Source organism: Nilaparvata lugens, chromosome 3 (genome assembly GCF_014356525.2).
Source record: "Nilaparvata lugens isolate BPH chromosome 3, ASM1435652v1, whole genome shotgun sequence".
NCBI lineage: Eukaryota > Metazoa > Arthropoda > Insecta > Hemiptera > Delphacidae > Nilaparvata > Nilaparvata lugens.
Window position 1 is genome coordinate 52,749,032 of NC_052506.1, and position 25,669 is coordinate 52,774,700.

Genomic DNA, 25,669 nt, shown 5'->3' on the forward strand with positions numbered 1-25,669 from the left:
GGAGAAATGCAGATAAAATCTTACTCCTCTTGAGAAAAGAATGCCCGTTTCCTTCAACAAGTATTCTTGAATCGTTCCGTTTCAAATAAGGAAGCTTTTCTGATTACATCTCATCCATCTTCCTTCATCGTGTCGTATCAAATCTCCAATTGTACGTTTCTCTTTATGTTGATAGGAGGTTTCCAAATCATACTTGTTTCTTGCAGTATCAGATTTAAATGAAAAACAGAATGACTAAAGAATACGTTTCTTATCATGTGCAGATCTTGCCAAAGAAAGAGAGGTCAATATCACGAACTCCTTTTCTATCTTGAACTGTTATTACTAGTAACGTAAGTTTAGACTTAATAAACTAATTCTGTAGCATAGACTAAATAAACTGTGGCTAAATCTGTGCTAGTAGCCTATAATAACATTATTTGAAATCAACAAACATTAATTCCACAATAATCGTTGTTCTCCAGCAAACATACAGATATTCATAAGAAAATTATTAACAACTTGAATATAAATCAGCTCCTCATTGTTTGTAATTTTTTTCATTTTTTCTACTAAAAATTCTCTACTATCCACTACTTCCTTGTAATACTCATATGCCTCTACTTATAGGACAGCAAAAATTGCGAAGAAAATGTTTGCAGTAGGCCTGGTGAGATTTGTGGGAGCTGTGTTGTGCAAATGCCTTTGCGGATGCTTATCACTTTGCGTAAATTGTCATGTGTATTGCGAAAAAAGGAGATGTTTACAGCATCGAAGCTCAGCTCAGAAGACCAGCTTATAAAGGCATTTTGCCGATCCTTCTGTTTTTCTCTATTCTCCACATCGTAAATATCTAAACGTTGCGTGACTGAAATTTCCCGCCAGCCTATTTTCACAACCCCCCCATCCTTCAACACACCCGACCGAACCAGTTTTTGCACGAATTGTGCAAGCATCAAGAAAATTTACACCCTCCGCCCTAGTCAATAGAAAACGTTTTTGCTGTTGTCTCCAAGTCCTCAGGTTCAGCATAGCTTTGGAAAACCAACTCTATTTTGCCTTTGCAAGGGAATTTCTCAGAAAAGTGGTGATTTCGAGTGTTTGTGGTAGCATCACATTGATGCGTGAGGGTATATTGGTATAAAATTATTACTGTGATTGAATTTTCCATAATTTATTCATTCATTGATTAACTGCGTATAATCGTTTTATACAATAACTGCGTATTTCTATTTATGATTCTCACGATTTTAATAGTTCGAAAATGTACCTACATAATATATTCTAAGAAATTGGAAGCTTTCTAAAATTATGAAAAATGGTTCAATTTTAATCGTACATAACCCCAAGAAAACTATAAGAAAAACAGTATTATTCTAATTCAAGTCGGTAATCAGGTACAACTTCCACCAAATTCTAAATAATATATTTTGTGATTTTTCCCGGTGGTATTTAAGCTACAGAATATAAAGTTCAAGATCCATTCTTGGTCCTATCAATTTGATTGAGAAAAAAACACAAAACATAACTGTAGAGTAGAAATAATTCAACTCGCAGTATTATGAGTGAGGCAACATTCGACTGATTTCGAAGAAGCAAAATATATTTTTTAAAAGTGGGTGTTTCTCAGAGGTAGCGCACCACACTAATCGTCAACCTAGGTCTGTCTTCCATATTCGACCTTTGGAATTGTTTTAGCAATTCCGGCGCCGTATCTGGCGGTCGACAACTGGAGACTTCTGAGACAATCCAATCAGATTGCGGGAAATTAATTGCGTCACTGTGACAGCGGAGACTTGTTCGGTCCCGGTCACAATCTCACTAAAACGCCACCATCTTGCAATTGAGTTCCGAGTTTGGCCCCGTGCTCCTTATTGTTTGTTGCTAATCGAATTGTGTGATTAATTTCAAAAGTTCAAGTTGGTTCAAAATGGCGTTATCGATTCATTTTGTCTGTCGCATAATGTGAAAATTATACACTCAATCATCCTTATTATGTAACAAATACATATGAAATCATTCAAGCCGATCTTTAGACCTGAAATCATAGAAAAACAAATCTATGCTCTCTGTACCAATAAGTATTGAGTAAGTATTGAATTTCTGCACTATTTAAAAAGACTTGACTCTTACCATTACCGACACAGTTGAACTAGATCACAGTGAAGCAAATAATTGCTTATATGTTTAGTAATAACTTATCCCTCCAAATGTTTTTTGATATTGATACCTCATCTACTGGTAAAAAATACCTTATTTTAGAAATCTGTACAAGCCTTATTATTTTACCAAAAAGTATTGAATTTCTGCACTATTTAAAAAGACTTGGCATCTTATTCAAGATCTTCGGATCAAGATATAGAATAAAAATCTTCAAATCTTACATTCAAAATCTTAATTTATTCAAAATATTTCGATATTATTTTATTATGCGTCGTAGTGTTTAAAACTTTTTTTTCTGTTACTGTAACAACATCAATAACAATAAATTCACTGTGCTAAACCTGAAACGTTTTTTTTAATAGGATGAACCATGGATATTAATACCAATCACCAAAAATATTTTAAACAATGCCACTCATCTAGCAAGAACAAATTAGGAAATAGAGATATATTTATTCATGAAAGAAACCGACAGTAAAATAAAACGTTTGAGATGTCATATCTAATTTAGTTGTGTTATAGATAGTTGACAATGAATATTACGAAAATTGTTGACAATGTCATGCATTTTTGTTAGTGTTCTGGCAATAAATGAATCTTGAATCTTGATAAAAATATGCAATCTATTCTAGTGCTTGTAAATCACATCAGACTAGTATTTTTTCTTCTTTTGAATGTTCTCCAGACCTCTTATCATACTAACAGGAATCTTGTATTTATTCATGAGTAGTTTTGAAACAAAGGCTACTTGATTACCTTGCACCTGCACTTGTGCACTACTTTTCAATTGCTGAGGGTGATTAATAGTGGTACCGGCAGCCACTCCATGCTCACATTCCTGGCAAAAGTCTTTCACATTTATGCCATGAAGTTCCAAGTTATTCACAAGAGTTACTTTTTTGTTGCAGCTTCTTATGCCTACTTGAATATCAATAGGTGATACTTTTCCCTTCATAAAAGCTTTTCTATTCCCAATGTTTGCATGCACAACATTTCCCAATTTGTTGATCACTGCCTCTATAAGTTGAGTCCATGTCAAATTCATTGTTTTACCGGTTACTGTTTCTAGTAACTCATCTAAAATTACAAGATTTCTGTCTTCACTATCAACAAGATTATGTTTCTCAACGTAATCTCTTATGCAGTTTTTAACTGCATCTCTACTAATTGTATCTTTTCTCTTGTAAAGATACAGTGAAAACAAGGGAAGTGTGGAATCATTTATACAGTACATGTCTGCACCGATCAAAGCACTTTTTTGATCAGATTCAGCAGGGTCCTTGACTTTGATCTCTATGTCGCTGTAAATATCCTCAAATGTTTTTAAACTTTCATGATCATAGTTTATAAAACATATCACTGAAACCCCTTTGGAAATGGTTTCACATTTTATTAGCTGTTGCCCTTCCATTTCTTCCAAGAAAGCTGATAATTTCTTGTATTTAGTTTTCTTCAAATCAAGCGTATTATCTTCAGGGCATGCTGATAATATATGCATTTTGAAAAAATTACTGACCAATAACGGCAATGGAACTTTTCTTGCGCTTGTTTTTAAACATTTGAGAAAGCAATACATTAGAAGCTCTTCCATTTCTTTCCCAGTATTTTGAGACTCTGATAGGCTTCCAGGAGTTTTATTCTCTTCAAGCAAGATGCTATTGGCATTAGAATGCTCAGATCTATTGATCGGTTGCGACTCTAGTTGGGTCTGACAAGTGTCCTCTTTGTTCATAAAGTTATCAGTATTCAAATGTTCAGATCCATCTTGATCACACGTTTCAGACTGTAAATCATTAACTCCACTATCCAAATCACTCTTGGTAAACTTGTCACTCTCAGCTGTATTCAATATTCCAGTAGTTGGCTCAGGCAGACTCAACTGCACAATGTTGGGGACAGGAAGAAGCTTATCAAGGCTTGATAAATGATCGCCGTAGAAATGGAGTATGGAGACGCATTTACCTCGTTTATTAGACATGTACATGTCAAGACTGGACATGGCAGTCACTCCAACAGCCATTGCTGCGTTATTGTTTTCCAAAGTCACACAAACTAGGGAGCCTTTATGCAAGCTTCCATAAGAATCTTTAGTAATTGGTTCTGGAGTGATCACTCCAGGAAGCATTAGATCAGCTCCATTAGAAATGAAAGAAAACACCACGTGGTGAGTGATAAATGATGGAATTAAGTCAGGCACTTTCCAAAGCATATAGACTGTTGGATACATTGCATTTTCATACTCAAACAATAAAGGTACTTTTTGAACACAATAAACATCAATTACATTATTTGAATGAGTACTTATCTTGATACAAAGCACATTCTCTTTTCTTGGTACGAGTTCAAGGAGTTTATCTTCTGTCAAGCCAGGAAAAGTATTCAGTATTTTCAACCGAAATTGCTTCTGAGATGACTTTTTTAACTGAGTATTATTTTTTACATCTAAAGGTTTCTTAAACATTTCAATTAATCACTTATGTTGATGCACAACATGAATCACAAAAATTACACCTTAGCCAAAATAAATTTTAGGTTAATATTGACAATGAGAAATACAGCTGATTTTAATGAAACAATACCCACTTTGAACCAAACTATTCTAGTCCGAATTTATTAAATTTCGAATTACTTCCAGAACTAAAGTAATTCAAAATTCAGATAACTATTTTTATTTTCTTTGTCAAAAGATCATTACTATTTTATGACTGCGGAGATTGCTTTCTCAGTTTTTTTTGCTCTATTCAATAATGATAGTTGAATATTTTTTTGAAAATTGAAGAACTCCCAAGAATGATTCCAGCCTTGATTCTTTTCCCGGTTCATACTGATCAGTGTGACTAAGCTGCGTTTATACAAAAGTTTTAAAAAAATGTTAATAAATTAATCCTTAATATCGGGGCACCGAGCTTCGCTCGTTATTTTTATTTATTGATAAACAAAACACAATTCTCTAAAATGATCGTGTTTATATTTCACAGCTGGCTATATTTATTTCATCTTATGAATTTCGGGGATGCGATATTTTGATTTTTCACATACTCACTCGCTCACTCACTTTTTTACTATCCACAGCTGTTTCAGCCAAGGATGAGTTATCATTTTAATGTCGTTCAGCGAGTTTTCTCAAGGATGAGACCTAGTGCAATAGAATTTTTTTATCATAAACCTACTATGTTCCAAATTCCGTGAAAATCGTTAGAGCCGTTTTCGAGATCCGTTGAACATAAATAACCAGATATAAATATATAAAAATACAGAAATTGCTCGCTTAATATAATAGGATAGATTCTATTAAATTGAACGGAACTTGACAAACACATATGTTCATCATGTGTATGATAAGTTATGTCCAATCAAATAATATCTATCCTATTATATTAAGCGAGCAATATCTGTGTCTGTTTATATTTTTATAGTTTTATATTTGGTTATTTATGTTCAACGGATCTCGAAAACGGCTCTAACGATTTCCACGAAATTTGGAACATAGGAGGTTTATGATATAAAAAATCGATTGCACTAGGTCTCATCCTTGGAAAAACTCGCTGAACGACATAAAAGGATAATTCATCCTTGGCTGAAACAGCTGAGACTTTGTGGTTAGTAGTTTTTGGATAGTAAAAATTGAGCGAGTGATTCTGTGGAAAATCAAAATATCGCATCCCCGAAATTCATAAGCTGACGTATAGCCAGCTGTAAAATATAAACACGATCATTTTAGAGAATTGTGTTTTGTTTATCAATAAATAAAAATCATGTTTTTGGACTCAGGGGACCTTGAAACGGATAAAAAACTTGAAATTAGGGTATTTTAATTTTTTTCGGAAAGCAATACTTTCCATACCTATGGTAATAGGGCAAGGAAAGTAAAAATAACGAGCGAAGCTCGGTGCCCCGATATTAAGGATTAAGTTATTAACATTTCGTTAATAACTTTGGTGTAAACGCAGCTTTAAGCTGAAATTAAATTATAAACAAAACAGTATTGTAAATAATTTTATGTTCCAACTTTATTGATGTACTTACGGTAGCCTATGCCTGTATTTACTATTCATTCAGAATATAGAATACCTACCCATTTTTCTTAACTTGAGACCAATATAAAGTTTCTTGAATATTCAGTGGAATAAAACATTATTTTTGTTGAACTTCCTCGATCGCATGCCAACACAATAATTGAATCGAGCCACTGAATAGAAATAGGGCGTGTGGTCATAAGTTTAATGCACTGAAATGTTGGCTGCACTTGTGCACAAATTCGAGTTCCCAGTTTCTAGAAATGCCCCGGGTAATAATGGAGGAGAATATAGTGAGACTCACACCATACTGTCAGAATTCCTTATGATTAACAACAATGCTTCCCATTCTCCCAATGCTGACAGGTTGAAGTGAATCTTAGTGTCTAGGAAAGACTATATTTCAAGTGGGGATGGTATTGGCATTGGCATGAGTGTCTGGTATCTGTTTTTATTGACTTGGCAGTGTCTGAAGTTGTAACCCATTTCTCTAACTCTATTGGCATTGCAGGCTGAGTATGACACATCTGAGACTTTTTTTCGACCCTTTGCGTCCTTAGAACCCTTTCAGGAGCAAGTTGAAAACAGGATTTTTTATTGATAAAAAGCCTCTAGTTCAATCATGCGTTATTGTTTAGCTAGTATCATCATCTCAATTTCTTACCCACGTGTACTAGTAAGTACACGTGTTAGAATTCCTTTTTATAAAATATGTTCTTTGCTTTCCAAAACCTAACCCTCTGCTCTCTCACGCCAGTATCTTACATTTGAAAATATCATAATGCTATCTGGTTTTCTGATTTTCTCCCTCTCTGATAAAAAATTATACGAAGATTCTGATTTACGATCCAACATAATACTCTTTCTGTGATTAAAAATATAATATCAACGATTATAACATATGTGAAATGTTGATATGTTATGAAAGATATAATTCATATAATTTGTTCATGTAACCAAAATATTCGTGATATACAATACTGTAAGAAGTTCTATAAATTAGTTAAAACCCAATTGATGTAGATTTTTGTCTTCACTGGCTCAATACAGTACATAATACATCATATTTGTATTCATAATCAATTATTCGTGAATTAACTAAAGTTGGAGATTTAAAACACCATTGGGTATCGGTTTTACATAGTACAGTATTTCATTGTTGAGGTTCCAGCTCCCATAGTTTTTATTATATTGTAACTTGCTTTTAAATAATTAGATTAAATGGAATTATGACAATATTTGGAATGAATAGATGAATAGCTATATCGAGTTAAACATCACATATTCATAAAAATATATCCACTGTAGATGTATGGAGTGAGAAACTGGTAATCTTTGAATCTCTCTTTCTTTAATTTTTTTTTCTGAAATTATTAAAATAATAAATTAAAAATAAAAATTATAACAACTTGTTTCAGTGATCCACACCATCCTCAAACTCTAAGAAATATTTTATTTTTATTGAAATACTCTTTATTTCAATAAAAACATACCTATATTATGAATAACTATGCTAAACTACATTCTTTCAATGCTAAATTGTAAAAAAAATGGTGATATGGTGTCGTAACTCATATTAAATAGTAGATTTAGTTATTTATATTTTATTGTTTGTTTCAGAAAAACGAGAGGATCGCATCATTGAGATCTCGGTTCCCGGGCAGAAAATCAAACGATACACGATTTCAAGCAAAATCACGCTGACGCCGACGTCGGATGATGACAACACGGACTACACGTGCGCTGCCAAGCACGAGGCTTTGCCAGCTGACCTGCCCTATGTCGCCACTGTCCAACTCAGTGTTTTATGTGAGTCGTTGCTCCAAAAATACGTATTCCGAATCGATTCAATTTTAATCCACAACAAATTTAATACAAACAATACAATATTAAAAACAACAAATTGTTAGGATTATGTTATTATTGTCGACAAAAGAAGAAGTTGAATTGTGAGGAATGAGTTTGAGAAACCGCGTATCCAAGTATCGAATGGTGGGATATATATTATCAATTTCTCGATTGAAAATTATATAAGACTGTATAATTGATATAGTTGAATGAGGAATGAAAAGATAAATTGTCGAATAGAAATGGGTTTGAAGCAGTTGACTAGTTGTAGAAATAAAGTATGTTGAATAATTAGTTACAGTATTATATTATCTATATCTATAGGCGGATTGTTGCCTATCTCGAATCCATTCCAATAGAATTTGAGATACAAATGCTGAGGTTTTCTGCTCGCTCAAGGTGGAGGACAATTTCTCATTGTCCTTGCTCTAATGATTGATCCAATGATCGAATATTTGAATTGATTGTTGAAATTAGTTTTATTTCAAAACAACTATTGTATTCAATCATCATACCAGTAAATATTTGACTGAGTGCTGTCTAGAATAAATTTGTCATCGATTTTCAATTTGATCCAGAATCTGCATCAAAATGGTCTGTATTTATGTATTGATGATCAACATTTGTCACAGGCTCAAAACTTTACATTATAGTCAGGCATGATTGTATGACAGAAAACGAGAAATCCGCCATTAAGATGTATTTCCAGATGCAAGTGATTTTTAAGTGAATCAATTTTATAATGATTGTATATTCTATCATTTCCAATGCAAGATTGAAATGCCATATATTCCAGTGTTCAGTATTTAGTTTAATGATTCTTATTTTCGTGAAGTACCGTATCGGAATTTTCAGTGATAAAGTAAGATTCCATAGTAGTATTGACACAAATTGTGTCATAACATATCAATATTTCACATATTTTACAATCATTGGATTTTCCTATAAATAAATAATATTATGTTGGATCGAAAATTACACAATTTTTACAATAAATAATGCTCTCTTTCAAAAAGATCTTAACAATATTCCAGCCATTGAATGAGCGAATAGACCAATGATTCAGTCTCTACAGTTTCTGGAATGAATATTCCTAACACACTAATGATAATGCTTGTTGTGATTACAGACCCACCAGGCCCGCCGTACATCGAAGGCTACACGGAAGGAGAAACAATCAGACGAGGCCAGACCGTAGAGCTAGTGTGCAAGTCGAGAGGCGGCAACCCACCTGCGCAGGTCATCTGGTACAAGAACGACGAGCAGATCCACATGCAGTACAGGACAACCACCAAAGTGTCCGAGAACATCTACTCGTTCACGGCCGACTCCAGTGACAACAAGGCCAGATACCGCTGCGAGGCCTCCAATGTCATGAGCGTGTCGCCTCTCAAAGCTGAGGTTGACTTGACTGTATTCTGTAAGTAATTACCAAATTTATAAAATTTGTCGTATACATATAGAAATATTTGTCGTATAGGCCTACATATCGATATTCTAGAACTATTCCATGATTTAGAACACTGTTCGTATTGTAAAATCTATTTAATTTTGTATTTTACTCTATTTTTCAACGAAGTGCAGCTGAAAATATGTTTGTTTCAACATGAAATTGCAGTTCTAATAGTAAAATACAAAATAAAGTGAATTTTCAATACAATAAATGTTTTCAATCACCATTGAAGTATGTTACAATAAGCCAGAAGCACTCATGGTTTATTCTGTGATAGTAAATTTTGATAATAATATCAATTATCGATGAATAATTATTTTTTCAATGAATTTATTAGTACCCTTTTAATCAACTTTACTCATCAGCCCAGAGATCCCGGGTTCAAGCCCGCTCATCACCAAAGGTTTTTGACCAGATCACTCCCGTGTTATGGAATGGGAACGTTAAACTTTCGGTCCCGGCTGAAGTATGACAGTTGTAAGCCCATTGACGGCTCAAATTATATATTCAGGCGAGGTGGAACATTCCCGCTAGGGACTCTCCACCATCAAAAGCCATTTGAATTTACTTTTTTACTCATATTTTTATGAATACGAAAATAAATGATTATTATATAAACGAATGAATAAAAAAAACTCATAAAATACCCAAAAATAGCTCAGTATAGTGCTATAATATGGATATAATTAATAATATTTATTGATATGACCTATAAATATAATTAGATTTCCTTTTGACTAACTTTCTTGGTAAGATTAAACTTCCTAGAATATCAATACGTTCCTGATTATCATGATTAGTAGTGGAAACCACCCTTGATCCGGTGGTGGGGTGGAGCTTCTCCCTCTCATGAACATATACACCTCACTTCCTTCCTCACACACACCCCAAATTGATTATTAATTAAAATAGATTATGTTGTGATAATATTAACCTCCATTAATTGCATACATGCTTGAACAGCTGCAAGCTGTAGCATGAGAAATGAGGCGCTGCCTACGCTCTTCATGATTTAATCTGGGGAGTGAACTAGCTCACATAGAACACTCACTTAGTAGTTAGTAATACATCAAGGGCCATGTCACAATTATTATTACATTGATTAAGTTTAATGATGCAGAAGCTGAACTGGTTACATTGAATGCTTGATCCATTTATAATTTAACGCTGGGAAATTGAGTCGACTCTATGTTTTAGTTAGGTCAGCTTCCTGAATCTTTCATAGAAGTTCTATTATTCCATTATTATTGAATTGATATCGGCATTTAAAATGCACTTTGTATATTCAGGGATTCAGCTCGGTCTGGAACTGTGGCTCAGTTAGTTCACCTTGAAATAATTCAGCAGGATAATCATTTTTTAGGTAAATTGAAATGCATGAAATAAAGTTAAACTTGATTTTAAGAGAAGGATCTGATTCAATATAGCTGATTTTGACTCTAATAATTTAGTTTATTTATAGTTTTTCCCTAGTATTTTTGGTTTTCATTTTTAGTTCTTCAAAAATGTTTTATGAGAAATTGAAAGTAAACTCTGATCATAAACCAATCTAGGTACTCATCCACATTTATCTACAAAAATCATGATATAGCAGACATAATTCAGTTATATTTTGTAAATAATGTTTTAAAAATTCAAATAAGCATTTTTTATTTAAATTTTTTTCAAGGAGAGTGTTTTCTATAGAAGGAATTGAATAATAAATATCAAGTAAAGAATACAGAATCAAAAGAATCAGTTTCTAAAATATATCATACATTGCATTTCTATAAAAAAACAAAGAATTATGAGAAATCAAGATGAACTGGAAATAGAAGTAGCCAGTGAAAAATGCTTATTACCTTATAATTTTGTACAGACAATAATAGTCTTATTCAGGGTTGGTGAAAATTATTGAAACAGCTGAATATTATTTCTTTCAAAAGGTAAATTTGATGATTGTCTAATTGGGGATCCTATTCGAATTTAAAAAAATACTTTTCTGTCGCTTCAAAATTTTGGCCCACCATCTTGAAACCGCCATTTTGAATCCAACTTCTTTTTTTTAAATGGAATGCCGGTCTTAATGATAACATTATTATATGATACAATATTCAAAATGGCGGACCAAAATAAATATAGGATCCCCAATCAGACCTATCGTCAAATTTCCCTTGTAAAAAAATCTTGAGCAGTTTTCATATTTTTCACCATCTCTGTATACTCACTGCTTACCCTATTATTTATTCATAATATATATACTGTAGAGACTTATAGAGTTTAAGCCTAGTGTAAGCACTGCAATAAATTTCCTATCGTAAATTTCCTCTTTTCAGTTTTTCTAGGCTTTTCTGTCTAAAGTTTCTTTTGAATGTGTTCCAGTCGCACCGTCTCACGTGACAATATCGGGACCAACGGAAGCGAGGGTGGGCGACATAGTGCCACTGACCTGCCTGACGGCTCCGAGCAATCCGCCAGCCGAGGTGAAGTGGATGATCGGCGGCAAACAGGTGAAGAACGCGACACAGCGCACCTACACTGCGCAGGAGGGGGGATGGATCACCACCTCCAACACGACGGCCGTCGTCGTCCCTGACAAGAGGGCTCTCGTCGTCATCTGCCACGGACTCAACATGCAGCTCACCGAGAACGTTGTCAGCACGCACACCATCAATGTTCTCAGTAAGTCATTCAATACATGAAACAAATGGTTAGTTGGTTGATTGACTGACTTATTAATTGCATGATTGATTGGATTTATTGGTTTGAATTGAATTTTATCAAATTTTTTGGAGAGAAATAGTACAGGCTCAGCCTATTTTTTCCTTCAATGTCATAATTATTTTATGATTGTGGTATTTTGTACAATAAAATGAATAAATTAATTAGTTGGTTAGTTGATTTATTGGGTTTATTAATTGATTAGATTGATTTGGTTGGTTAGTTGGTTGATTGATTGAATGAAAAAGAATTCCATTACTTTAGATACTACTTGTATTTCTTAGTAAATAATAGAGTGTTCTTCCTTTATTGCCTTACATCTATAATAGTCTGAAATTTTCAGTAATGGTTTATACAATTAATTGAATCATCAATTATTATTTTCTCCGTTTTGGACTTTTTTCAACGACACTACAGTCTAATTTTTGAATATTAGTAATTAAAACTAGTACTCACAATGTGGAGCGCTTTCGGAATATTAGACTGTAGCATAGCCACTTCTAATACAAGGCCCCAGCCTACGATAATGCAACGTCGCAGTGTAGGCCTAGAATCTGATACATGATTGGTGAAAGAGATTTTTAAAAATACCAGCTGATCTTTTTCACCAACCATGTATTATATTCTAGGCCTACACTGCGACGTTGCAATATCTAAGGCCGGGGCCTTGTATTAGAGGTGGCTATGACTGTAGTGTCGTTGTAAATAGTCCAAAACGGATTATTACCTGCAGTTGGTAATGGATAGTGAAATAGATGAGCATAATTTCCCTCTAGCCGATGACATAAATTATAATCTTAGACCTAATACAATAAGAAAATATGAAATATATAACACCAACTCAGCTCTTCTTAGAAGGCAACTTTACTACATTAGCAGTAAATTCATAAATATACTAGAAAGTGAATTTCCACTTAATAATTTCCGAAATAATAAACACAGAAAAAGAGCCATAGAGGCATGGCTAAACTTGAATTATTTCCAATCGTTGACTTTTATACAATAATCAACTTCATATTATAAATTATATTTTCGAACACTTCATACGCTAGATTCAAGTTTATATATTACATCCCTGATTAAGCTGATTCACGACTCACACTGGCGCACAAGGAATCTTCCTTTTGCCTCACCTACTGTACTTATGCATGTGATCATAAATTGAATCTTCATTTTAAAACTATTGTTTGTAATGTAAAGGATATCATTTCGTTATTATATCTAATTAAATAAATGTATGTATCTTGGTTTAAGTGCAGTAGCATATACTTATATTTATTTTTTGTAAAGCTTTTTTGTATTTTGTTTTTGGCAAATAAAATTCATTCATTCATTCATTCAATGTGAAGTGATATTCTGTGTTATTTTTATCACAGATATTAGCCTATTATTATCATATCATCACAGTTTGAATCATCCTCAAATGAGTAATTGCCAAAACAAACAATGAAAAACTTTGAAAACTCTTATACCTATAATTATAATTGTATTTGAGATATCCGTTTACTGATTATTTATTTAATTTTCAGATCCACCCGGTGCGCCAACTATCACAGGGGTTGAGGCGGGTAAACCCCTAACAGCCGGAAAAGTTACAAAACTCTCGTGCACATCTTTGGGGGGAAACCCTCTTGCAACATTGACTTGGTATAAGAATGATAAAAAGGTGAGTCACAGTGTAAAATCTAAAAATTCCACAAAAATGTTGACTGTCATTATATTTTTATGATATCATATTTCAGACTTTATCGTGATTCAATAATTCAAGTTAATCATTTCTATCAAATTTGAGCAAAATATTTTCACTTTTTGTTGACTACATTGAAGATTTTCATTCAAGTAGATAACAATTAGTTGATGAATAATTCTATTAATTGAAAGCTTGACAAAGATTTGTGTTGCAGGCGAAGATTAAAGCAAAATCTCTAGATACAGCACGATAGATACTGTTAGCTGTTATCTATCCAACTATTAAACTAGAATAATTTAACCAATCCAAAAAGCTCAACTTAATAGAAAATGTGTTTGGAAATGTGAAGGATTTCAAAATTGATGGAATTTATGGTTTCAGTCAATATACTTCAATGAAACCATTATACTTTTAGTCTTCAGAAACAATCAAATATTTATTTAATACTGGAAATTTTTGAAAACTATTTGAGATATTTTATTATTTAATTGAACAGTCGTTTATTTATTTTTGATAGAAAACTATGACTTAGTTTTGGGCCAAGTATTTTTGTTGTCCCTAGTCATATAACTATTTGCTTTGTAATTGTTTTGTTTTTCAATGAATGCATAGTAAATTAAACGAACGATTCCAAACTGAAAGATACAGTGAACTGTTTACGAATAATAACCTATTGTTAATAATAATTAACTTTCTGATATTTTATTACAGATCCCGTCGCAAACAAAAGAAGCAGGTATCTCAGTACAATCAGAAATACAAATTCTAACGAATGTCACAGATAATGAAGCAATCTACAAATGTGAGGCAACTAATCCTGCTACAGAAATACCACTCATTGCAACTGTCACCCTCAGTGTTCTTTGTAAGTATTGCATCACACCAATTTCCTCCTCTTCATTGACTTCATTTTACCAGTTTAAATTTTTGCTCGAATAAGTCACTCATTTTCTACAAATATGAACAGAAAATCAGCACGAGATTGGAGTAATAAATTCATGATTGAGATGTTCGACATTCAATTCATAACACGATATTCGTAACGGCACATTTTCATTGTTCTACCTAATTAGTTTTATGCGCACTTGAACTTGAGTTTTGAAAATATTTTTTATTATAAGATTTATTGAACAATTCTCCAACGTCTCTGATATTTGTATTATCAACATTCATACCTCCTTCTTTTATTATTTTGTTTGTTCAGTTCAGTTGTAAGGAATAACATAACTTTCAGAAAAGTACCATAGGCTCAAGCCAAAAACGGGCCAAATTCTAATTTATACAATAGTTGTTATCCATATAAGAATGTTTTCAAATGTGAAAAAATGTTATTATTACACTTTACAGCAAAGCACATCATTAGAATGATAAGGAGAGGAAAAATAAGGATACCTTGTGCTGCAAAATCTCTCCCGATTTCATATAATATTAAGAAGTCTGAAATAGGGTTATGTTTTTATTCAGGTATTCACGTTCATAAAATTCTCAGTCCAAAAGTATTTATGCAAACCATATTTTTCAATTCAGATTTTCTAAATATAAAAAATAGAATAATTCTTCCATTGGATTATCTGTATTATGGATATGAAATGTTCTAAAAATTAGTATGTAGATTAGGTAGTCGATACTCCAATATCGAGTATCAAATTCATTGTCAACGTCTTTGTATTCCTATTTAAATGCAGGGACGCTCAAGAAAAATTGATATGAAATAAGTACTGTGTATCTTTTTCAAATTCTGTGATCAACTGCTTTTGCAGACCCACCGGAACGCGTGCAAATCCGCAAAGACCCCGAGGAGCTGCGTTCCAACTCGACTGCCACCCTGATCTGCGACGCCAGCTCGAGCAACCCGCCGGCCAAGATGACGTGGTGGCGGGAAGGCATCCCCGTCACGGACGGCATCATGTCGCAGAGCTCCAAGCCGGGTCTGCATGGCGGCACCGTCTCCTCCATTCAGCTCAAGCTCAACATCACTCCCGACATCGATGGCATCGTGTACACGTGCAAGGCCTCCAATGAGGAACTGCAGAGATCCGTGCATGACATCGTTACAATGAATGTCTTGTGTAAGTATTCCATTATTCAATTTTATCTTTGTTTCTCTTATCGTTACAGATGGAAATTGATGAGAACTCGCATTTATTCAAATGCTAAACGATAAATAATTATTATCAAACGAAAATCCAAAGTTAAATGATGTTAACCACCCCGAATAATTCGAATAATTCTTATTGTTACTTATTGTAATAGTGACGTTATACAAATTTATATATTTTTCCACGATCATTAAATTAAAATTGAATCAATTTGATGATCCCAATACAATATTTGACTCAAATTTAATATCAAACTAGTTCAGATTAACTCATAATTTATTATGGCTCTTTTATTGATGTTCCAATATTGTGTATTCGTTTACAATCATGAGATACTGATGAATTCAGTTTAATGGTTTATTTCTTGAAAAATGAAAACATCTCTCTCATAACAGAACCACCCAAATTCCCAACAAATCTCACTGTATTTTTCATACACAGAATACCCATTCAATTCCACAACATTATTATTCTTGTTCTTGATTTTACTATAGCGATTCTTCATTTTTCTTCCAATTCTAAGATCATAAAGTGTAATTTTATTTATTTGTTGGACAGAGCAAACAATACAATAGTCAGAAAAGAAAAAACAGGAAAGTATTGCCCAAAACTTCTGCTATTTCTCAATTGTGTGTCTCAAATCGTCCAAATATTATGTAAGTTATGTCCATATTAATTTCTACACCAAATCATTAATCTTAGAAATGCAAATGAAAATAAAACAAACAATTTCGAATCCAAATGTTTCATGAATTATTAGTGAATGTATTAATTATAGCCTCCTATTCCAAATACCTTATGTATCCACTTATGTGCCAATGAAAATATACCTCCAGTCTTCTGCACGTATTTAAATTCCAGAGCAGCTATTTTCATTTGAATTATTACCAATTGAATTGTTAGTACAATAATAATGGGTGGTATCGTCTACAGGAATCTATAAGTACTTGAAACAAAAACATAGAAAGGAACAAATAAAAACAGTCTAAAATGTAGTAAGGGTTCCAAGCTTAAGTACTTGGTAGATTAAAAAAGGTAGCACAATTCTACCTAATAAAAATTGTTTAATATTTTCTATTCTATTCTCATGATCTTATATATTTTACTGTCAAATCGATGTTGTAAATAGTATTTACAACAATCACTTTTCTTCTTCACCTTTAACTGATCTAACGTGGTTATGTCCATTACAGACAAGCCAGTGTTCGTGGAAATGACGGAAACATCGTTCACTGGCGCAGAGGGAGAGAGCCTGATTGTCTCGACGCAGGCCCATGGCCGGCCGTCGACAATCTCGTACACGTGGACTAAGGACACGTCGCCACTCGTCGCCGGGCCGTACCTGCATATCGAGAACTCCGTACTCAACTTCACCAGACTCAATCGAAGCGATGCCGGCTCCTACACTTGTGAAGCGGTCAACAGCGAGGGTGCCACTACTGTCACCATCAACATCACTGTGCAATGTCAGTTTTATTTGTGGATTCTTCATTGTTCATTATCAATAATTACGATACATTATCATCTTTATGAACTTTTTCTATAGCTTATTTTCACTCTATTATGAATTATTTAGCATCCCATCACTATTAGGCATATACCTTATATTTTCTTTTTTCATATTACTGTTTCCTTCAAATGTGTATTTGAATTGTCTTTTTTCTTCAGGGCTACTTTTAATATGAATAAACATATTAATTCGAGTACCCTTATAAATTATTGTGTATTTGAATGTATGTGGGTTCTCCGGTGCTATTAGATGATATTCTCTCATTGAATGCTCAATGCTTATCATCCTTTCTGGTTCAATTATGTACGTTAGTATCTTCTCACAAATAGTTCAAGAATGTTTTATTAATATAGAGTCCAACCAGCATATTTTTATGTACTTATATATTTAAATGCGTCACAATTTATTATTGAATGATTTATACTCTTTCTCTTAGTGACACTGTCTTATGAGTAACTTGATGAAATACTGAGTTGAGCTATACTAATTTCCATAATTTCAATGGATTATAAGCCTTTATTTTTATATTTAAGATTTTAAACAAATCTTAGGAATGATATACTATGAATTTCTGAATTTTTTCAACAATTATAGCTACATTAATACTTCAACATTCATTGTGCTAATACAATTATCAAGACATGAATTATTATAATATTTAGATTAGGAAACTGTTGAATTATTGTGATAATGTACACCTACATAAAATATGGGTCTAAAACGTACATATCTTTCTCTATTCATCATGTTTGTCCAGTATTATCAGTATTAATCTCTTTCGACATAGTCAATTCAATTCAATTTATTTTCCAAAAAAAAAACATAATACACGCATATGAAATACAATATACAACATATTTTGGAATCCCCCTACTTGACTATACATCTGTGTATGGGTGGGGGGGGGTCCACGTTATTACAGAAGCCTCATCTGCTCATAGAAGATAGAAGTAAATAATAGAGAATACACTTATAATGAATACACTTATTATTATTAATATTTTGAATATGAAATGGATAATCCATTGTGCTGATGTATATTTTAATGTAGGAATAAGTATACTCAATTCATTGATTGATTAATAGAATCAATAAAAAAACAATTAAAGACCGCAGTGGCAGGGATTCCAGAAATTCTCAGAAGAGAAAAAAAACATTAAACAGACAGGAAGAACAGTCAAATCGGTTATATCAATGATAAAATGAATACCAATCAATAATTAATATTGTCTGGAAACTTTGACTTATTGGTCATCGAACATAACGATATTGGAGTAGTTCTTCTAATGCTTCCCAACCAATCTGGTACAGCCACTATACTACAGATTTGAACATGCTTTGTTTCTTTAAATAAATATGTTTGTAATGTGTTTGTGATGAACAAAACTCTAAAATATTTTATTTTGGTAATCCACAGATCCAATGATAATAACTGATATCAGTAGTGAACTAATAGTTGGAGAAGGCGAAGATGGAGAGTTCTGGTGCCAGGTGGAAGGCAATCCAATCTCTGCCGAGAACATCTCGTGGCGTCGCGATAAAAAGCCAGACATCGGCCAGAGGATGGAAACGATCTTCAGAAATAACACGTCGACCATGCTCCTGCACGCTGTCACCAAAGATGACATTGGACCATACAACTGCGTCGTTGGCAATGGATTGGGCAATCAGACTAGCAAGAGCACCTACTTAGTCGTCAAACGTCAGTCAATTTGAAAATATCAATTACTGATTCACTAGAATATGATTAGTTTCTATGCAGAGGTGAAACGCATATTTTAATCGCTTTTATTGAGTGCATGGTTGAATTAAATGATTCATTGATTATAAAATGTCCTATTACAAGGATGATGAATTTCCAATTACTAAAATTAATAATATGTGTTCAATAATAGGATTAAATTATAATTAGTATTAGAAGTGATGTAATGTGCTGTCTTGATTTATCACAACGGTATTATCCAAATATAAACTTGAAATTGTTCGTACTTTTGGAAAAAAATCGTATTTTTCAAAATATTTTCAACGGTTATTCCAAATTCAAAATTTACTTTCGAAGCATTTCTAATTGAAGCATTTGTACTTCACAGCAATGAATAATAATACAGACTGAAGTCTGTATAGTTCAGTACCATAGACTTTGTAATTATTTTCATTTTTTTTACTTTGGAAGATGAATTACAAAAAACAGATGTAACTTACTAATAGTGGGTAGGTTTGTGACTTTGTATTCAAATTTTTCAAATAAGTGTAATATTTCTCAAGTTTTTTCATTCATCGTGATAAATTCTGCTATTTATTTAAAGTATTATGTCAACCTTCAAAATTTTAAAATCATTCCTGGACCAAATATCAAGTGAAGAAGTAGTGTGTGATATCATAACCTCAACCTTTGGACAACATTAACTTTTTATCAAATTTTTTGGAGAGAAATAGTACAGGCTCAGCCTAGTTTTTCCTTCAATGTTATAATTATATTATGATTGTAGTATTTTGTACAATAAATGAATGAATGAATGAATTAGTTGTTGAATGGTGGGTTGGTGTATGTTTATATAAACCACAAATCTCCTGAACATGAACAGACGAATGACAACATGTAGAAGTGAATCTTGCTGATGTAGTAGCTGAAATATCAATTATTTCATGTAAAATAAGAAAATATAATTGAAATAAAACTTGTATTATGAAAATGATTTTTAGGAAACTTTACCTCCAGTTTCTGTTACGAAAAATATTCATTATAATCATCATCATATTGGCCTGTATAATTATTGTCATAATATCTTATTAAAAATCATTAGAAACATAACTTTTTTGGTACGGGTTACACTTTATTAAAATTTGAGAGAAGAAAAGTTTGGGGCCAAGCCTATTGTTCTATCCTAATAATGTTAATAATATGATCTGTTATAATAATTATATTCTTATATAAAATTAATAAATATTTTTTCAATAAAATAACTTTTATTCTAGTATAAAAAATAATTCCAATTTCATAAAATACTATAAGCAATCCAACTCAATTGGAAATATATTTTTAGCTGGACCCAGTGCGCTACGAATCCGTGCTGATTGTGAGAAACGTTGAGAACAGTGACTATGGCAGATACGAATGCATCGCTCGCAACGAGCTGGGTTTTGCCACGTCCAGTGTGACACTGGTCCTGAAGGCAGGTCCCGACCCGCCGACGGGCCTCACTGTGCTCAACACAACGCATGACTCGATGACCTTGGGGTGGACGCCCGGCTTCGACGGTGGACTTCCGGCCACGTTCCGGCTACGCTTCAGGCCTGTCACAACCTCCAATGTCAATTACAGGTAAAAAGAAAATGTGTAATTAATAGCCTATATAGAATGAAATTAAAATATTGTATTAGGAAGTAAAAACACAATATCAATGTTGTCTAATGTTTTATTTTGAAAATTCTACATCTTTAAATACAGTAATCTATTTTATTTTCTTAGTAATCAATTTCAACATAGGAATCATCAAATTAAATTCCTATAAAGTTAATACATAGAAAAACATACAGCCAGCCAGGTCATACGATATTATTATTATTATTCCGCTGGTATGCTTCTTCACAACCAGATGGTTGGTCTTTAGAGTGCTTACGGATCCAAGCAAAGACCTCAAAGATGCATAGACTCACATGCAGCGCTAGTGTCGTACTTGGAATTGAAATCGGCCATTGGGGGGCAACCTATAAGATTATTGCATACCAATGCCTTTGTAATCTATAATATAACAAATATATAGATATAATATCTCGTGCTAAAATACCCCAACGGCGGCCTTCAATTTCAAGTAAGAGCTATCATTGGGAAGGCATAGGCATTGTGGGTCTATATCTCTTTAAGGTCTTTGGATCCAAGTCAAGTAAGCGCACTTTACTATTTAGTTTGTTGACTGATGAATATAGTTCGTATTATACATGTAACAATAACATACCTACAGTTGTAATTTGTTGACTATTGACAATATTAATGTATTATTATTATTATTATTATTATTATATATTATTATTATTATTATTATTATTATTATTATTATTATGATTATTAATGTTAATATTAATATTATTATTTATGTATTATTATTATTTATTAAAGTTATATCAAATTTATTGTATTAGAAGAATGAAATTTCATTTCATATTTCCAGAACACAATATTACTGATAAAATAATGTGTCCTGAACTTTACATATTTCCTCATAATTAATATCAAACAATGCATACATTCAACAAGTTATTGTTTCCTATCAAATTTTTTGAATTTTTTCAAATTGTGTAACCTTCATTAAGGACGGAGTTCAAATTGTAGGTCCTCTCTAGCACACACCATCTATAAGATTCTATTTGATAATAAAGTTAAAATACATCTAATTAGATCGAATAGTATAGTGCAGTACGGTAGTTGATGAATGGTGATTGAGTAGAATATAATATTGATTATGATTGCCCTACATAAAAGTTATTCAAAATTCTGTATCTTCAACTAGAGAAACAATTCACTGATAGTGGTAGTTGATTAATATTGGCTAGTAGTAGCAACTATAGCTTATCTGTAATTATTACCATCTATAGATTGTCTTCAAAAACTTCATTCTTAAAACTTCAAATCTTGTCATATCAACAATAACACTGATACACATCGATCGATCATCTATACTCATCTATTAACTTTGATCAACTAATTTCTCTATATTCTTCGCATTATTCAATAATAATTTTGCAATATTTTTATGTTCTACTCTGAAGAAGTTTCTCTTCGAAGAAGTGTCAATTAAACTTTTCTTTGTACTTTAGGTACGAAGACGCAGGAAATGTGACGAAATATACAGTCACCGGACTGAATCTTGGTACGCAGTATGTGTTCAGCATAATGGCACAAAACAAAATGGGAGAAACAAAATTCCTGCCAGACATCGTGAAAGGCACGACGCTGAGTAAGTATTCGTATTTTGTGTTCATAGAATAAGATAAATAATCTGTCTAGTCACATTTGATATTGCTTTCTCCTAGTTAAGTACTTATCAGTTCGGCTGGAATAAATTTGTTGAAAGTAATAAAGTAAAAGTGAATTATTAAAGTTAAGTATTGTCTAGTATTTAATTGTACAACATGATGTTGCTTGAATCAATTTGCTGAATAATCTTGTTTGTTCAATGTATTTTTAAAATCTTCTAATATGAAAATTAATTCAATTTTACATCGAAAATAACATTTACAGTCAAATACCTTGTGTGTACCGTACAAAACTGTATTCCAGGAGAATCATATCATATTATGTGAACATGAGTTCACTAATTTGCTTTAGCTAAGCTTGATTGCTTGATTTTTTGCCAATTATAGTTACTTAGTTCATGAATTGAATATTTTTTAAAAATATTAACATTTTTTCATAGGCAAGAAGGCTTGAATCTGTGGTCTTAGTATCAAGATGTTAACTATAAAAATGATGATCACTTTTGAAACATCTAGTAGAGTTTTATTTAATGTAATTTAGTTCTATCAGTTTGTTTTTAAAAATATTCATGATTATAAATAACTGAGTAAGATGGTGTTTGAATTATCAGAATTGAAATATTTTTGTGTATGGTCCACTTGATCCTGAATATTATAATACTGTATCATTTTTAACGACATTCTACTTGAAATATTCGATTCAATATTTCTAAAGTTATCAATTCCCTTTTTCAATTTTTTTTGACAATTTGTCTTATTGTCAGTTTATTGATTGATTCTGGTATATTGGGAAATATTAATGCATATTTAGCATGAAAAATTGTATTACTGATTGTTGGGTATAGGACGGTCATATCCTGTGATTTGCATGTTTGCTATGTCCAATATTAAACCATTTTAGGGAAAAATTTAATGAAATTATCTAGAAATATCGCTAGCCTATAAAAGATTATTGTCAGCATGCTTCTAGTAACTTGTATTGCATTTGTCCAGAATCTCAGTCCCAGCATATCAGGGAAGGCAAAAGTTTGCAAGTTGCTCAATTTACAAGGTTTTCACTTACGAGAGTACTAAATATATTTTCAGTACCTCTATTGCTTGAGAAACGTTATCAGGATACTTCATTCAGTAAGTGAACGGTTACATATTGTAAAGTTGAACCATTTTCGTTCGAGTTCTTTTTCAAGTTTGAGTTTTTTCATCGAATAATATGTGAGGAAAGTTTATATTAATGAATTGAATTGAGAAATCAATCGTTTGTGATAAGTCATTGTTTATTTGGTCTGAAAAATAACTCATATTCCAATAACCATCCAACATTACTCTTGAATATATACTTTCTTTTAATACTTGAATGAGTTGTTTGATCAAAAAATAACATATTTTAATGAAGTTATTTCTTATGTGTGGTACTGTGTCATTCTCTTGTGATTAATGTAAAAAAAATATTCATAACAAGTTGTGATTATCTCATGGCCTCTGACAATTAAATTTTGTTACGATATTTACTGAATGCATTTAAGATCGAATACTCTAATCCTGTAAATATAATATATCTGTCTCATAATTATTTGTATTTACCTTGTCTTGAAAAGTATACTAGAATTGTTAATGTCCTGAGTCACAAAATGGTCACAAAACTAATCAAGTGGACTCTTCGTTTGCTATTTCGTATTTAAAAATGTACAGCTTTTCTGAATCAATAATACTAATCATTTTAATTTATCATTTGAGTCAAATGGACTGTTTTGAAATTAATAAGTGAATGAATGAAATGAAAGTATCTGACATGTTTTCAATTGATTGATGACTAACTAATTATACTAATTATTATGCTCTGTATTTTTGCATGTTTAATAACAAATTGCTGTCATGTTGGCATGATAATACCTTGCATATTTTTAATTCTACGATATAAGTTAGTTAATACTAACTAAATTAATAAACTACATTTATACTTATATGGTATTTGTGTTTTGTGGTAGTTTTTGAATAGTGGAAATATTCGTCATCCCATTTATTATAACTAGGGTTGATAGAATTGTCTGTGAGACTTCCTCACGTAATACATACTGTAGGTGACTTCTGTCCATTCTGTAATTCATATTACCACTCGATCACTCATGCTCAAGTTTCTAGCTTAGATTCTCCTGCTCTGTATGAAAAAAATCCCAACTAAACAAATACAATAATTCTAGTAACCCTACTATCAAACTGTAGTAAAATACAACACTTTTTGGAATGAAAAAATTGAATTCAATATTAATAACATCCAAAAAACATTATCAATAAACAATTACCGTATTGATTTCAATAGACAACTATTCAAGTTTATTTGCATATTGTCCCATTAATAAGATTCTTTGCATATCGGGAAGTCATACATAAAAATTGAAAATTGGTTTTTGATTTTGAAAATAATTTTGGACATTATGTGGATATGAACTAATTAAAGTCTTAGGCCTGCCGCAAAGTAGACCCAGGCTAATCCACGAAAAGCAACTGACGCCGTGGGATGTTTTGTAAACCATTGCTAGGCTTCTCCAGACATCTGTGTAATGATAATAATACATGCAATGAATAATCCACTCGTCAGCTGATTGATTATGAATAATTCTATATCAATGGTCTACCTTGCGGCGGGCCTTACTTAATATTTCAAGCATAATCTATACAAGGCATTGCCAAAAAGTCATTACCAATATTAAAAAGGTAATACAGTATTAACATTTATGTGCGCAATAACTAAATGAAAGTCATTGTTAACAGTCCCAACATCTACAAAAAATTATTAACAAATTATAGTTCTCTGTTCAAAATAGTATACAAATTATTCAAACATGTATTTATACAGTATTCAATAGCTAATGTACAATAAAAAAATGGAAGTCCTCATTATTAAACCAAAAATCTTTCAAAAAAACACTACAAATCCATTAGAATTCAAGTTCATATACGCATGAACAAATCAAAGTTACCATCATCAACCCAGACATTATCAATAAAACCTAAATTTTCAATGGATTGTTAGAGTAAGGCCCACACATTCACATAGTCAGATTAATTAATACAATTTTATTCATTGAAAGTTATCATTATCAACACAGACATTATCAAAACCCCTAAATTCTCAATTAATTCCCTCACATTCACAGTTTAGTCAGATTAATAATTGAATATACATTCAAATTAATGTCTAATCAATAATTATTTATGGAGGCAACAAGTTACCACTCA

The 25,669-nt window shown here is 32.2% G+C and overlaps 1 protein-coding gene across 1 annotated transcript in view; it reads left to right on the plus strand.

Annotated features, from left to right (window-relative positions):
- LOC111047435 (nephrin) overlaps positions 1-25,669 on the plus strand; it is a 535,400-nt gene that overhangs the window by 497,872 nt on the left and 11,859 nt on the right. The window contains exons 5-15 of the mRNA XM_039422826.1: positions 7,779-7,967; positions 9,136-9,426; positions 11,821-12,120; positions 13,689-13,825; positions 14,561-14,714; positions 15,610-15,918; positions 17,142-17,414; positions 18,876-19,153; positions 20,503-20,780; positions 22,274-22,413; positions 23,426-23,560. Of these exons, the coding sequence (XP_039278760.1) occupies positions 7,779-7,967; positions 9,136-9,426; positions 11,821-12,120; positions 13,689-13,825; positions 14,561-14,714; positions 15,610-15,918; positions 17,142-17,414; positions 18,876-19,153; positions 20,503-20,780; positions 22,274-22,413; positions 23,426-23,560 (2,484 nt within the window). The remainder of the gene's footprint in view (positions 1-7,778; positions 7,968-9,135; positions 9,427-11,820; positions 12,121-13,688; positions 13,826-14,560; positions 14,715-15,609; positions 15,919-17,141; positions 17,415-18,875; positions 19,154-20,502; positions 20,781-22,273; positions 22,414-23,425; positions 23,561-25,669) is intronic.